This window comes from Columba livia, chromosome 3, assembly GCF_036013475.1.
Source record: "Columba livia isolate bColLiv1 breed racing homer chromosome 3, bColLiv1.pat.W.v2, whole genome shotgun sequence".
Taxonomy (NCBI): Eukaryota; Metazoa; Chordata; class Aves; order Columbiformes; family Columbidae; genus Columba; species Columba livia.
The window spans coordinates 58510767-58527026 of NC_088604.1; the positions used below are offsets into that span (position 1 = coordinate 58510767).

Consider the following 16260-nt stretch of genomic DNA (forward strand, 5'->3'; position numbering starts at 1 on the left):
GCTGCATTTGCTGGTGATATCTGGCCCTCTTCTGGTCTGATATGAAATAACTTTAAAAAGATTGGGTTTACTCAGTCTACATTTTCTAAGGAAATATGGTCCCAGGATAGTAGAAATCCAGGCAAACAACCTGGAAAAGAATGGACTTTCCTAAGCCTTTTATGAAATACTTCACATTCTTGTAATTAGCTAACACTGCTAGTACAATTTTCAGAGACAAGAGCACTTGGAAGACTGATTTACTGGGTTATAAAGAATAAAAAATCTTTTGCAGAATAAAGTTATACTATGACTATGACTGAAGAAAGTTTTATTTGTATAAATTACTGTATATCCTGTGTATCAGGCATACCAGGGAAACTAATTACACTGCAGAGGTTAACACTTTTATTTCCTTGTACAAGTGATCTCAAATCACACAAAATGCTCACTGCTAACTCCCGCTGCTGCCTTCAATAGAACAGAAATGCCATGTGACTCTACGTCATCTACTTCACCGCTGCAGGGAATAACTGTTCTTGGGATATCTCACAGAAATGACTATAATCTTGGAGCTTGCATAATATAAAACAGGTTGTCCATAGCTTTCTGCAAAAATGAAGAAAAAACAAAACCAGCAAAGCGTGACCCCAGACTACTTGCCCCCACATACTGCAAGATCAGAACTTGTTGCAGCCAAACCAGCCTGATTCAAATGGGAGAGGTGGGGTGGTGTTATGACAACAAACACTCATGACTTCAGATGAAAGTTAGCTAATGGATTGAGTGGTAAAGACTGTATTTTGATTAAGTCAACATATTTTGTTGCAGATCTCAGGTTCCAGAGGACAGGACTGGGACTGATATGCTGTTCACATGGAGGATAACAGTTTTAGCCTTACTGGACACTTCTCAGTATATACAAAGGGCAAAGCAAACAAACTTGGGAAGATCAGAAAGCAACCTGAGGAAGAAGGCACCAATTGTTAGACATACCCACTATCTGGCTCCCAGTCCTTAGCAGGAGTGTCTTTTAAAATGGCTTGCAGACTACACAGTTTTGTCACCTGAGGACATAGCTGTAGCTTGGGGAATAAAGTTGGTGATGGCCATTCCGATTCAGTACCTGATGAAAGCTTCATTCAACACAAGTAGCTTCTTGACATCCAGCTCCTTGAGTATAGAAAGTGTGGAGATTTCTGCTACCTCCAGAATGAATTATTCTCAATGACAATTTGCCAAAGCATCATCCATGCCAAAATAAAGCTTATGAAAGATGGACATTTTTGACACCAAAGACGTAATGGTGAATCCAAAGCATCACAAGAAAAAGACCCACCTACAAGAAAATGGCATGAGGAACTTGATATCAGAGTCCACAAAAATCATGGAGCTGTAGATATTTCAGCAGGGCTGCAACTGTCCCGTTACCAAAATGCCACCAAAAGAGGGGCAGTACTTTGAGAATTGGAGGGAAAAGATCTATTGGTTGAGAACAATCACATGACTTTTTTTAAAAATAAAAAGCAATTATTCTGAAGACTGTTTTGGTCTGAAAGACTTGGAGAAATATGTAAAAATGAAGTAATTTCCACTATTAATGAAAAGATAAATTTGGGGGACTTGGTAGTTGGCAAACACCTTCCTAAAGCACCATCTTTCAAAACAGAACATACATTGATTTTAGCCCACTGTTTCGAAGATGGTTTTCTCAGACATGTGATACATAGCAGATGTTGATGGTATAAGATATGGTACCTTATGTAGGTGATGGTTTTGTTGAGGTGTGTGGGTGACAAGAATTTCAAAGCCATTCTGAAAACAACTGGAACAGCAGTGCTAAGGCTGAATCAAAACACAAAATACTTACATGGGGAATTTAGTGCTTGGGAGAGAAGTTAACCTGAATACGTTCTTACACCTGCTTGACTGAGACACCTTTAACATGAAAACAAGGGGGTAGAAGTATTTCTGTGTCAAGCAAACTACACAAGGAAATTTTTGCCTAATCTGGATTCTCAGACCTACAACTTGAGAGCACTACTTGTGCACAGGTAGTTATGAGATGTAACTGTTGAGAGAGATTAAAAGCTGAAGAATTTGGTCATTTATGACTGAGCTGACGGTGAGCACAAAGCTGGGCTGTTCACAAGACTTTCCAAGGAGGTGGCTGGCACGAGGAGAGTGGAGAGCATTTTCTGAACTCTGCCTGACCCACCAGTACTGATCTCTCAAGGCCTCTGCATCCTGCACCAGTCTCAAGGCTTACTGAGCATTTCCAGCCAGGTTAGTTAAGAAGTCAGTGGCAAAGGTCTGAAGTTCTGTGAAGACCCCTTGTTAAAAGTTGTTCACCTGAGAAAACTGATGTTGGGGAAACTTATCTCTAAAAAGTCTCTTTTCTTTGTGCATGCAGAAGATGAGGTGCACAGTGCTGCTAAGGAGCAGGCAATTAAAGCAATTCTCAGGTGAATGTCTGGATCTGAATGGCTAAGAATGGCCAGTCCATCAGTGCTACTATTGAATAAAGGTATCATTCGAACGAGTTGTAAAAATCTTCATAAGTGTTTGTTTATGAAGAAAGTATATGCACCTAATGAACACCCAGCATTTCCTACAACTTTTTTGGGTCTAAATAATGTAGATGTCCAAGTACCAGTGTTTCAGCTGGGGAGGGCAGCTGCAGTAGAGAGGATCCAGAGGCCAAGGCACAGCAACCCTCTTGGCCATTTGTATGTCCAAACCAATTTCACAGGAATGGGTCTCAAGTAAGGAGCTAGATCAGCATATTCTTTACTGCAAATCTGGGTTGGATCCAGAGCATGAGACTCAGAGTCCTATTTAGCAGACCAAACCTACACAAAATGGATGCGACTCACTGTCTATGCATGTTGAAAAAGTCAGTAGGGAAATGAGTTTTCTTTTCAACAATTAACTTAAAAGCTTATTGAAACATAATTCATCAACTGGAAAAAGAGATGCAGTTACATAAAATAATTCCATGGATTTTTGACGGATCCCCAGAGCCTATGTATGAACCTGTACCCTCCTAAGGAGGAGAAGCCAGCTCCGCTAATTTGAAAACTTAGACCTTGGAGGGTTGATCAGTTTTTAAGAAGCATGCAAGATAAAAAGCAAGATATTTAAAATGTACTCTTCTTTGATATTTGCTTTAATAAATAGACCTCTTTTTCAGATTATTTCTCCAGGTACCTGTTGGTGACGACTACTGTGATATATTGCGACATATTATTGTGATCTGTTCTTCCAGCAGAGGATGCCCAGCAAGGGTCTGCAAGGGACACCTGTTCTGCTTCCAGTTCAAAGCACAGCAACAGCCCGAAGCAAGAGAGAGACGGGAGATCAGTGAGACCTCATCAGTGTCTTGCAGCTCATTCCGGAGGAGCCTTAACTGCTGGGATGTTTTACTATCTGCATCTTTAATATAGAGAACAGTGATTAACAGAGTGTGTAAATGTATGGCTGAGTAATGCTTGGTGCTCAGACATACCTGTGTAGCTATTACTTCAATAATTTATGAGAAAATAAGATTCCCTAAATTTCAAACAAGTCTATACTTAGCTCACCCTTCTTAACGAAATAACAGAAGTTATTTCAAGTGACTAATGAAATACCTGCTACTGAAAAGAGCATAATGAATTTGTTTGTCTTCATTTATAGGCAGGCAAACTCCGTACAGCAGAAGGCAGCAGCTGCTGCTGAGAGCAGCCACACGGGGTCAGGCTGATGCAGAGGACGAGCCCGGTCTCTCTCTCCCTGGGCCCGTCTCTGAGCCCAGCGGGGCCGACCCAGCAGTAGAGCCCGGGGCCGACAGGGACCCCACTGGGCCGGTTTGGCACCCGGCAGAGGAAGTATTCGCTGTTTCAGTGGTTGTTTGTCTGACACTCGTTCAGGGGCTGTATTAAGTGCCAGCTGGCTTAAATATTAGAAGATATTTCCATACTTCTTGCAGCATCTATTAGCAGCATCATATAACAGAAATAGTATGCTCTAAATTTGCCTCATTAAGAAAGCAATTTTTTACCTAAATGCACTCATGGAATAAAATGACAGACCAACTTTCCTCTCCTCCTTGTTTTGGAGAGGCAGCCAGGCAAAATACAGGTGCCAATGCACAATTTTTAAATTTTCTGACTAAAGGACAGGCTGTTTCTGTGCAATCCTACTAGCTTACAAGTTGTCCTGATGTGAATATACAGAACAAAAATAAAATTCAAGGTCTGTTTTAATAAAGTCCGATAAATAATCTTAGAGAGATCATAGAATCATTTTGATTGAAAGAGACCCTCAGGATCATCAAGTCCAACCATAACCTAACCTAACTCTAGCACTAAACCATGTCTGTAAGAACCTTGTTTAAATGCCTTTTAAACACCTATTAGACAAAACTGTTATCTATTTGTAAAAAGAACCTGTTTCCTCTCACTATCAGCAGTCACTGTACAGCACAACGAGATTTTGATCAGCCAGCATTATGGTTACTTGTTTGGCTCTGAGTTTTGATGAGAGGGTACCATCATCTATGTCTGCGTGTGGTTGCTAGCAAATATACATATTGTTTCTAAATTGTTTTGTGATAAGGTCTGTGGAGAATGCCATACAGGAGCCAGAGAAAACATTACATAAATAGTCTCTAATTCTCTTTTCAACTGTATGATATTAAAACACTCTTAAGGACAGAAGAGTCTTGCTTGTAGATAGTCTGTTATTTCTTCATACAGAAAACGAATTTTTATCCAGACACTCCTTGGATTCTGAAGGCTGGCTCTATTTCCAATCTTTGTTTTGTTCATTATATACTTTAAGAAGTCAGAAAAGCCAGAACTGAAAGTACCAGTTGTATACAGTTTTCCAATGGGTAGAATGAGCATACTCACATTTGTAGAGTGGAATATTGTGTAAGATGACACATTTATATTACAACTGCACCCTCATGAAAATAACTCCATAATACAGAAAGCTACTGTGTATGTGTGTGTGTATAAGGTTAGGCCTTATAGGATATCCTTACACTAGATGTATCCTGTGTTGACTGCCTCTAAGAGTCTGGTACTCTGGCTGTTACTCAAGGTGAGTACCATTGCCAGTTCTTCTCTAACAGCATTTTGTTGTATATCTAGTCAAATAACTGTAAAATAAAATGGCACTTCTGTAGGGCTGTTAATACTGCTATGGAACACAAGCATGAGCAGCAATGCTGAGCCTATAACACAGCAAGCAAAGCCAAATGTTGCTTTCCCTTGCAATACTGATCCCAGGTGGCTTGTCATAGGCATTAGCAATGCTGGGATCTGCTTGGGATAACTGGCTGGGGCATGTTCTGATCTGTGTAGTGCTTTCCAAAGTGGCTACTTATCGGCTATGAAGCTGTGGCTGGAAGGATCAATGGAAGGAAAAAAACCACTTCATTTCTATGCCATCTTATATAAATCTTTGCAGCCACACGCAGAAGAATAACCTCAGTTGAGCAGATTTCCCCACATGGGCAACTACAGCTACGATGCTGATGGGAAAACACACTGATAGACAATCGTGGTAGTTCCCAAGATTAGATGAGCTGGCCTTCTTCACTAACCCCTACCATGTTAGATTTCAGAAGCTTGATCAATTTATTGACCTTGTACTTTTTGACCTCAGAAAAAGCCTAGGTTTAGAACAATATGTATACACTGAAAAGGCCAAATGTGACTTTTTACATATTTCCATTGCTTTGCCTGTTTTCTCTCCTGTATGCATGGTGTTCTTGAGAATCAAGTCAAAACAAATACTCTTTTTCACTGAGATCAATGAACTCTAACACTGATTTTCCTCAGGGAGGCATAAATATGAAATATATGAAAATAAGTATTTTCTCAGCAAGACCGTGTACTTTTCCTCCCTGGCTTTACAGCATGCAGTGGTCCTCAACTATTCTCATGCTTTTAATTGAATACACATTTCTCTCTTGCTCTTGATTCACAGATAAGAAGGTGCAAATTTTGCATAGTATTATTTTTCTGTCTTGCTCTTGTTGGCTGTGAAGCTGGACCCCAGAGGGATGCTCATCTGTTTAGTTGACCTGTTTTCTCTTGTTTTAGCAGTCCTCTCCTCCTGCTAGGCTCTCCACCTGGGGCTGGAGCTGGTGACAGCAGAGCAACCGGGCCACACCTGTTCTTGGATCAGTGAATCGCTCGGCATGTGTAGTGTAACTAAAGCCTGAGAGTTAGGGAAGAGGAAGTTTCTTCAGAGCATAGTGGTGTGACAAATCAGAAAGTCCATGCTGAGATGATCTCTCATCAGAAAACAACAAATGTCTTCTTTGGTAAAGAATAAAGACTTCTTTTTTTAATTGCATAATTCAAGAAATATGTAATTAAGAAAGCATAGTTGACACTATACTATATCACAGTGTATTAAGATTATATCTAATACCTTCCCAGATGTTATGCTGTCTAAACCATGGACAGTATTTCAGATCTATTTTCAATTCTAGTCCATCACATTAATTTACCAGATACACGGGCTTATCACTTTTCTAGTAGGTTGTGCTTTTAGCTGCTTACAGAATACTTTCATGTGCAATTTGTGCTCCTCCAGGTGCTTATTGCCCAGCAAACGCCACAGGAGCCAGCCTGTGGCCTCTTGGGAGCCCTCCCAGGCACACAGCCCTGTGCAATTCCCCTAAATTTGTACAGCCTCAAGACTTTGGGCCACAGGTGGTCTAAACCAGCGTGACTGCAGATATGTCAATTAGCTAGGCTGACCTAAGTCCTGAGAACTGGCTGAAAAGCTGATTCTTAGCATTTAGCTCAGGAGCAGGAAAACTTATTTAACAGCTGCTGAAAGCTGTTAAATACCTGCTTTTAATAGGAGTAATTTAAAACAACAAACATTTCTTTGGATTGTGCATTTCTTTCATGCAGTGGCCCAATTAATGGGGCCAAGCAATGAATGGAGTTACTGCTGGACTGTGTTTACACTGCAGTACCGCGTTAGCAACCTTTTGGTCCTGCTCGTGAAGCTGTAAAATGCTTTGTTCTTCACAGCATAAACACTATTATACTACTATTAGGGTTGGATTTACTTACCATTAGCAAATGTAAATACTCCTGCATTTGGCACTGCCCCAATGACAGAGAAGAGCTGAAGAATGCTGCCACAACACACAGTCAGAGGTTTCTGGGGGGGACTTCTCAGAATGGTCCCATACTTGCTGCTCTGGGGTTGTGGGCTTGGACTAGCACAGAGAAGAGCTGGAAAGGCCGTGGCCAGCAGCACGAACGGCAAACAGCTGTTCTCCCATGCAGGAGCAACACTGGGCCGCTCAGAGGAGATGGGACCTTAGTCATGCTCCTAAACTCTGTTCAAACACTAAATGTGTTGAAGGCTTCAGTAAAGTTTGGGAACAGGTTCCTTGAAGAAATTCCTGGTATTTCCTGGTTCCAGGCAGGCTGAAAAACACTGTGAGAATGTGGTGGCTTTTGGTATGTCCATTTATGGGCATGAATCAAAGGAACTGCAGGGAGGAAAAAAAGTGGAAAATGAGAGGAAAAATAAGTTAACTGAGCTACTTCCTCTCTCGGATTCTTCTTGGGTTTTGGGCAAAGCCTTGCAGTGGTATTTCATCCCAACTTGTCCTTACTAACTACTTCCATATGTAGGCATAGTATAACATCAGTTAAAGCCACATTTAAGCACTGTTTTTAAAGAACTTCAGTTTTTGCTAGTAGGGTGAAAAGTCAGAATGGTTGAATTATTAGATGTTTAGGTAAGAATATTACTGTTTCTTCTTACATCTAATGACCTTTTCAGTGTAATGGTACAAGTGCTTTCTTCAAGTGTGATGTCTGAAAAAGCTATGCTGCACGAAAGAAAATACAAATGATCTAGTTAGAGTATGCTATTTCTGGTGGTGTCCAAAAGTCCGTTTTCTCAGCTGAGTCCCTGTCTGTGTGAGACAAACAACTGGATACCGTTCAAAGACTTATTTGTTCCTGTGTGGTTATGGATCATTAAAAGAGGCTCATTCTTGAAGATTTTCTTAACTAGAGTCTTTTGGATGTTTCTTAGCTCTGAGGAATCTGACAAATTTCCATCTGGAGAGTAAAGCTTATTTCATATGAAAGGGCTATAATCCGTGTCTGTTGTTCACATCTGTATTGTGTTAGAAAGTTAAGCTGCAAATTCATGCAAAAGTGTTGTGATACAAAAATCTGAAATATGATGGCTTAGAGATATTTCACAAATTATTTGACACTCTGGTCTCCAGCCACCTTGAATTCCTATTTAATGATTAACTGAGTATCATTTATTAAATGACTATTGACTTTACAGTGGTCTGTTACCAACTGGATTACTAGTATTGCTGGAGATCCATTTTAAGGAGGTAGTCATTTGAATGAATATACTTTTATATATGAATATGTTAAAAGTACAGCAGTAAACCTGAACAATACATTTTTCTGAAGCTTCAAACATCCAAAAGCAAACTTACAAAACAAGGTATTTTGGAAGGAATATGAACCAATGTTCTCTCCCATGTAAGTGACTTTGGACTTCTGAACTCAAGTTTTTATTCCTACATCTATGCAGCTTCGGCACAAAGAATGAAATCAGGAAACATCTTTACAGTTGAAAGGCCCACATTTTAACCTTCATATAAGATGCCAGAAGTTCCACACAAAGGCTCTTTTTTTCCAGCAATATCTTTGAAAGTAAGTCTTACAAACAATATGATGCCTACCTACAACTCTAGAAGACCTAATGACAAAGTATTTAAATTTCTTTACCTTCAGAGATAAAACCTTCAAAGGTTTAACACCTATGAATGTATGCTTCTGTCAGAAGACTACTTGTGCTCCCGGAAAAAAAGAGTGCAAATCATTATAATGTAGTGATAGCTGAGATTTATGATCCTTGATATACCAAGGGGAGAGCAACGACTTGCATATGCAGTGTACTTCCTTATTTTAAATCACAGTGGCAACAGCAAACTGCCATTGAAATATTCTGACAGAAGTTCTCTTTTGTCCTTCCCCTTGACCTGTGAAGCAGTGTGATCATCTGTCAGATGGCAGGTGAAGCACCTGCATCATTGCATTATGAGGCAGAGGACAGGATTGTGGTCTCATGCTGTTTTGGGGAGATACATTGTGGATGTCTAATTACAGGTGGCCCTTCATAAACCAGAGCACTGCTGCTGCTCTCTGACCCTGTAGCCGTGTACACCTGGCACAGCTGGGAGACGGCAGCAGGGAGGCCACAGCGCTGTGCATCTGAGGTGTCTGAGATAAAGGCCACACCCCAGAGGGTCTGGAGCAGAACCTGAGTGAATGTCATGAGCCAGTCATGAGGCTCAAGAGCTCGATGTGATAAGGAATGGCCATTCATTATGATGTCTGATATCGATTTGTAAAAGAACGCAGGACAGAGTTGTTAATGAACGGGCTTGAGCAGCATCATATACACCCCATCTCTCAAGGGCATTAGTCCCAACCTGCCAGGTATATTGTACTTCCTTCTGTTCTGACCCTGAGAGCTTCTATAGTGAAGGCTATGAATGAAGTACATGTACGTCCTGTTCTTGCTGTAACTAGAAATGAGTTTTCTTGTTATTTGGGAGTGGAGCCACAGTAGCGGTTGGACAACCAGTCCTTGTGGCTGTACGAGTGTTTGAAGTGTTTCCAGGGTGAACTGAACGGCTGCATCATATTCATAACCTGAAAAAAAAATAGAGGGAGAAAAAATGCCGGAGAGTCTCGGGGAGTGTAAGAGCCAGAGGCTACCCAAAACTATTTCATATGGAACATGGAAAGCCACTTCCTCATGCCAGGAGAATTCCTCATATTTTTTAGAGGAAGGGGAAATGCTTCTATGGCCTTGTGCAAATCCTGGTGAGGCCACTGGCACAAATCCCACTGACTTCCCATTTGTTTAGAGCTCCGTTGTCCGTCATTAGTCAAAGCTGGTGTTATGCTGATTTGTTGCTAATGCTAGCTGAAATCAATGGGATTGGAAAGTGCTCAGGAAGGATGGACATTTTTGTAAGCTAACACTCTTTCACCACCGGGAAATTCCAGATTGAACTTGTTTGCCTGAAAAGGATTCTTGTTGGAGAGTACGTGTTTTGTTTTGTTTTTTTTTCTGAAAAACAAGAACTAATGCTTCTAGTGCAAAGGTTATTTTTAAATTCAGAGAATCCCCTCATCTTAATAAAGGGACAAAAAAAAGTCTGTTATTATTGTAGGAACTAGCACAGGACTGAAGCTTTTCTTTTAGCTTTAGGAGGATGAGGAAAGTGACTCAATACAGTCTCTATCCTGTTTTTGCTTATCTGAAAGGAACATTTGGATCATTATGAAAATGTGTAGCTCTTACAAGACTTCTCATCTGTGGGCCTGCAAGAGTTTGAGTCAATGGACAGTTTATAGACAGAACTGTCACATAAAATGTTTTGCCCCTGGTCACCAAGTAGGAAGATAACCCAGGTATTTGCACCTGAGTTCAGTACTGTCTGCCACACCATACTAAATCTTAACTGAAGTAAAACCACATCAAAATCAGTCCTACTTGGCATAAAGGTTAAATCAGAAGATCTAAGAGGCCCCTTCCAGCCTGTATTATGCTCTGATTTTTACAATACAACTCATTAGTTCTTCACTGATTTTTTTAACCAAATTTTGTACTTCTGGATTTGACTTTAGAGTCAGGAGCTACTTCAATGCAGATACTTTAAAAACCATTTTCCTTGCTGTAGCTGAAAACAGATCTTAACCCGTGGAACGTGTCAATGAAATTAAGTATGCTGCATGGAGTGTTACAGCAGGAGTTGAATACTATGGTGACCAGCTGGCTCATTTTAAAACCACCACACGTGACACAGGAGGAACCTGTTGCACTTCCTAATGCAATACTGGGCTTAGCAAAGCAAGCCTGGCCCTGTGCTCCATTCTAAATTCAGAAGAGTAACAAACTACAGCTGGTTCACTGGCAACAGAATAAGTAACCATAAATCATCAGCTTATTCATGAGTGTATGTTCCTCTGGACAAAAATCTCCACCATGCATTATTGATTTTCATTTAATGCAAAGGCAAGCCCTTTTCAGGAATATGTAAACAGCGAAGACTAAAGGTAAATGAAATACCAAGCCATTTGTATAAAAAATATAAATACTTTATTTTCAACTAAAAAGGTGCAAACATGTAACTTTTGGTCACACTTCTCAACAAATAAACTGTCCAAAAAAAGTCATAGTCAAAGAAAGAAACAAATGCTCGAGTGGAAAAACTGATGAGCTACAGAAGAGCCATTTTTGCTAAAGCCACTTGTTCAATTAAGTGGAAGTAAATGTATTTTGCCAGATGAGTGCTTTGTAAGGATACAGGCACCTCAACTCAACAGTCTCCATCTGGATCACCATCAACTCACCATTTGGCCCTATCTGAACAAATTCCACTAGAGTATTTATTTCATGCTTTGAATGCATTGTCAGACAAGCTTTAAATTCTACCTATCTTGTTCCAAAAAAGAAGGCTATCATTGAAATGTCAAAGCATTAAACAAAGGCACAAAACTTTAAATTAATTTAGATAACTGTACAAATATATATACATACAGTATTTACAATATTAATAAAAAGTAGCTTGTTACAGGTAACTTAACTGCCACAAGCTGTCCAGTCTAATAGACATGATTCTGATTCTTGTTGACCAAGTCATATGAATCAGTGTCAGAGCTGAAACACTACTGTCCTGACTAACAGAACACCTTCTATTTAGCACTTTGCTGGGCGAGGGTTTGCATTCCAGCTGTTGCTGTCACTAAGCCAGCACCAGCAAAGATGCTAACGGGGTCTCCTTCTCAATTGCACTACTAGACGAAGCACGCTGTACCACATTAACGAGTGTTTGCTCAACTCTGCTTTTCCTGCCTATTTCCCTTAACTCCTTCACACCACCTCACAAACAGCATGTTCTGAAGCTGTGTCTTGCTGTGGTCCCACTGTCCGTTTTACCTTCTTCTTCAAACCACCATTAGGGATCAGTAGAAAAGTTGTCTTAAGTCACATGGAGCAGTTTGTTGAAAATGAAAAAAAAACTGATTTAAATACCTTGTGCTATCGAATCATGTTTACAAAATGAGATGCAAATCAGTTCAAGTTGAGAATCTAGTTAGCGTCTCCTTCTGGCTTTATGCCATGTCTCCATACATCTTCCTGTAGTACAGAGACTCAAAGATGTCATTGTCGCCAGGGCAGTTGTAATGGCATGCGCAGGTCTTGATGAACATCATTTTCCTTTTCATGATCTCTCCATCGGGGCACTTGAACTCCACGGGGAGGGTGGCTGTTCTGTGGGGTGTGCAGCAACGCCCATCGGTGCAGACGCCACAGAACTTAGCTCTGTAGGTCTTCACGCTGGTGCAGCCAGACAGCTCAAACTTGACAGGCTTGGAGATTTTGGGGGTGCGAATGCACTTTTTGCCTTTCTGTTAGGATATAAGGGAATACGAAATGTTTAGAAGCTGCGCTTTCACACAGCATGAAGTTTGCAAGCTAAGGGCAAACAAACATGCTAATCCTTATTGTATTTTAATTAAGCAAGAGTGTCTTACATAGTGCCATAACAGAGCATGACAGAAAATTAAGGGCATTCAATTTTACATGGTTCACCACTGCAGCAAAAGTCAAATTTCAAGGTAAACCACGTGAAACTGACTACTTGTCAGAACTGCACTTTTTTGGTAAGACACAAAGTTTTGCTACTGGGTGGAAGCATCCTAAGTAGACCATACATAAAGATGAGACTATTTACCTTGATGTTCTCCTCCAGGTCTGCTTCACAAGGTCTGACCATGCACAGTCTACTCTGTTTCTCCAGTCTGCAGAAGGCATTATCATTAGTGACCCTGGTTGAGATGCCCATGCCACAGGTCTTGGAACAAGCACTCCATTCAGTGGTCTGTACCAGGCAGTTGGCACGCATCATTGTTGGGTCTGGACCATAAGTATCTTCCAGTCTGTATGCTGCGGGGAACAGACAACCAGGATGAGACCACTGTCTAATCTCATGCCCTGCTAGAAGTTCTCTTCCCTTTCCTTACAAATTCAAGCAGCCAGAGCTATCTGTGGGGTGAATCCACTAAGTGCTGCACTCCAGCTGTGAGCGTGTCCTGTGTCAACTCATCCCACTGCTGCCAACCTCCATACAGCGTGCCCGTTCCCCCAGGGTTGCCATCACCACTCACCAGCGAGAGCAGGTCCCACGGCAGTCTGCTCTTTGGCCTCATCGCAGACCCACTCCTCGCAACACTTTCCGGGGAGCTTCACCCGGCGTGGGTAGGGGCAGTCAGGGCTGGGCAGGCGGACGTCCATGCTGCAGAGGGGCACGCAGCCCACCGCCCCATCCAGGCAGGTGCACTGGTACTTGCAGCTGCTCTGGAAGGACTCTCCGCTCCGATACACCATGCCGCTGAAGACGCATGGGGCGCCGTCCCGAGCTGCAAGGGGCAGGAGGTGGAGGATGAGGAGGGTGGGAGGTGCAGCGGAGCCGGGCCGCAGCCTCGCCTTGCCCCTTCCCCAAACCCCAGCCCGGCAAGACGCCCCGTCCCTGTTACCCGGCAGACGGCAGCCCCGGCCCCCACTCACCGGTGCAGACGCCGATCCTGCGGTTGGCGGGGGAGCCGAAGTCGCAGAAGAGTCCCTTGTGGTGGTCGCAAGGGTCGCGCTCGGTGCAGAGCTCGCCCAGCTGCTTAGCGCAGACGCGGCAGCAGCCGCAGCCGTCGAGCACCAGGGAGACGCCGGCGGGGCAGGTGGGGCCGGGTCCCGCAGGGCACTGGCACTGCCCGCTGCACTCCTGGCCCTGCGCCTCCTGCGAGCGGCGGGGAGGAGAAGAGAAAGAAGCGTCAGGGCCGCCACCGGGACCGCGCAGAACGGGGCAGGGGTGGCGGCGCCGCGGGCAGCGGCACTTACCGGGTTGAGGAGGGCGAGGAGGAGGGCTACGGCGAAGCTGGCAGGGGCCATCCCGAGGCGGTCGTCGGCTTGTGGGCGGCGCGGCGTCGAGCAGGCAGCGGTGTCGGGTTGTCCGGCGGAGGGGCGGCGAGGTAAGCCGAAGTGAGTGTCCCGCCGGGCGATTCTTCTCAGCGACACTGGACGAACGGGCCTGTCGCGATGTGCGCTGGGTCGGCCGGCGGGCGGGGTTGCTCTGTGCTGCTCGCCTCCGCTCTCCTCCGCTCCTTCCGAGTCCGGCAGGAGAGTGGCTGTGTGTGTCTGCCGAGTGCCGGGACGGCCGCCCCTTTATACGCGGCGGCGGCGCGGCCTCGCCAATGGGCTGAATGGGGCCGCGGACAAACAGCGACATTCCGCGCATTCCTGCGCGCCGCGCCGCGCCGCCCGCCCCGCCCCGCGCCGCCGCCGCCGCCCCGGAGCGGCCCTGACCCCTGACTCGCGCATTCCTCCGTCTGTGCGCCCCCCCACCCTAACGCACGCCTCCCCTCCTCCCCCCGCAACGTCTTTTTATTTTTCATCCTGATGTTTTTTAAATGTGAGTCACCGCCGCTACCAGCGGCTCTCGGCCGTCCCCTCAACCCCCGGCAGCGCCTTATTTCGAGGCGGGCGGCGGGTCCGGGAGGAAGGGGCGAGGGGGGCGGCGGGGCGGTTGCCAGGGGCGGCCGGGGGAATCCGCTATTTCCCGTTCTCTGTTCTCTGCCCTTGTCCCTCCCCCGGGCAGAGGGGACGGCAGGCGGGTGGTTTTGGGGGTTGCCCGAGCCCACCGAGCTTCCCCGGGCCGGCCACTGGGGCCCTGGCCTCGGGGTGCCTGGTGGCGAACGGTCCCGGGGCTTTGGTACCACCAAAAAAAGGTATAATTACACTACCGGGTATAAATTGACTCTATGTACCACTGAATCATACTGGATATTTGTAATGTGTTCCTTCCCTAATAGATGCTCTCTATGAATAGAGAGAGTGCCTGTTTACTCAGAAATATTTGGCACGGCGGATGGAGTCTGAAGTGTGGAAGAAGTGGCTATTATTTTCCCACTGCCTGTGTGCAGCTGTCATTTCTAAGTGACACGTTCCTTGCACATCCCGGCTTCCCAACCTGGCTGATGGTCCGCCCTGGGGCTGCAACAAGAAGAGACTAGGATGCCACTGCACTCAGCCAAAACCTTAACATTGTGGTTTGTACTTAACCGAACCTGAGACCTAAGCATTGTGGCTTGTATTAAATCATTCCAGATAACTGTTATGGTTTTCTTTCTTTTTTTTTTTTTTCTTTTTTTTTTTTTAAACCGGGAGGATGTTTTTCCCCCACCTCCCTGTGTATCATTTCAATATTCAGTGATGTCATGTTGTTTGACCTCCGCTTTAACGCAAGGAATGCCAGTGTATTGGCTTCTGACCTGTAGAAGTATATTAGTGTTTAGTGAGAGAGACTGGCTTTATGCATCTCATTAGGCAAAATTAAATCTGCTGGATCTGTTAAAAGACACCATCTTTTGCATGTTGGCATTCTCCCACTGCCATACCCCCACTTCTTTCCATCCCTCGATATGTAGGCATACTTCCACGCTATGATACAGCAATATATACGCACAGGATTCTTGAGGGAAAAAGAAACATTTTCATGTAAAGCCCCAGTAGGATATATGGTACTGTAAAGCTGTTATTTATATTCTGCCAGCACTGTACTTTGGCTGGTTAAGTTATTTGGATGTTGTTTCTTTTACTTGAAATTCTCCATTAAAAGAAATCAGATTGGCTCTGAAAGAAAAAAAAGTCCCAGAGGAACAGTTATGGTAAATAATATATGTTCCCAAACCCATGAGGCCTTCTGAAATCTGTATTTACTTGAAGGACTCCAATGGACTCAGTGTTGGGTAAATAATATGTGTACCAAACTATGTATGACATGCATACCAAAATGCAAATGTAACCAGGTAAACAGAATGCCTTTTTTAAATGCCTAAATATGGCAGGAGAACATCAGAGGGAGAGAAGCTCTAGACATGTTTTATAACTTTCCATGTAAGAGGTTTTTTCAAATAAACAATTTTATTAAACAAAACCTAAGAATCTCACTGACAGAAAAAGTATGCTTAAAAGTAACAAACCACCAGAAAGCCAGGAAATCCAAAATTAAAGGATAAATCTGTCCTATGTCCTCACACTGCGGGCCAAGTACAGCAAGTCCCATCCACTTGCTGCCCAGAGAAAAAAATACTTAAATAGACGTTTGGACTTCAGAACTAATTCTAGTCTTGCACCTCTGTGAATCAGGCATTA

At 43.7% G+C, this 16260-nt stretch overlaps 1 protein-coding gene and 1 long non-coding RNA gene across 5 annotated transcripts in view; one reads left to right on the plus strand and one right to left on the minus strand.

Annotated features, from left to right (window-relative positions):
* Positions 1–11128: 11128 nt before the first annotated feature.
* CCN2 (cellular communication network factor 2) lies at positions 11129–14321 on the minus strand. The gene is made up of 5 exons (XM_065056994.1): positions 13948–14321; positions 13624–13846; positions 13224–13475; positions 12791–13002; positions 11129–12464 (listed from the first exon to the last, which is right to left on the minus strand). The coding sequence occupies exons 1-5, from the start codon at positions 13996–13998 to the stop codon at positions 12168–12170; spliced, it is 1035 nt and encodes a 344-aa protein (XP_064913066.1). The 5' UTR covers positions 13999–14321; the 3' UTR covers positions 11129–12167.
* The window catches only part of LOC110363924 (uncharacterized), a 46429-nt gene continuing 44036 nt past the window's right edge, over positions 13868–16260 (plus strand). For all 4 annotated transcript variants that reach the window (XR_010471365.1, XR_010471366.1, XR_010471363.1 and 1 more), the window contains exons 1-2: positions 13868–14078; positions 14919–15155. This is a non-coding gene — a long non-coding RNA (uncharacterized LOC110363924). The remainder of the gene's footprint in view (positions 14079–14918; positions 15156–16260) is intronic.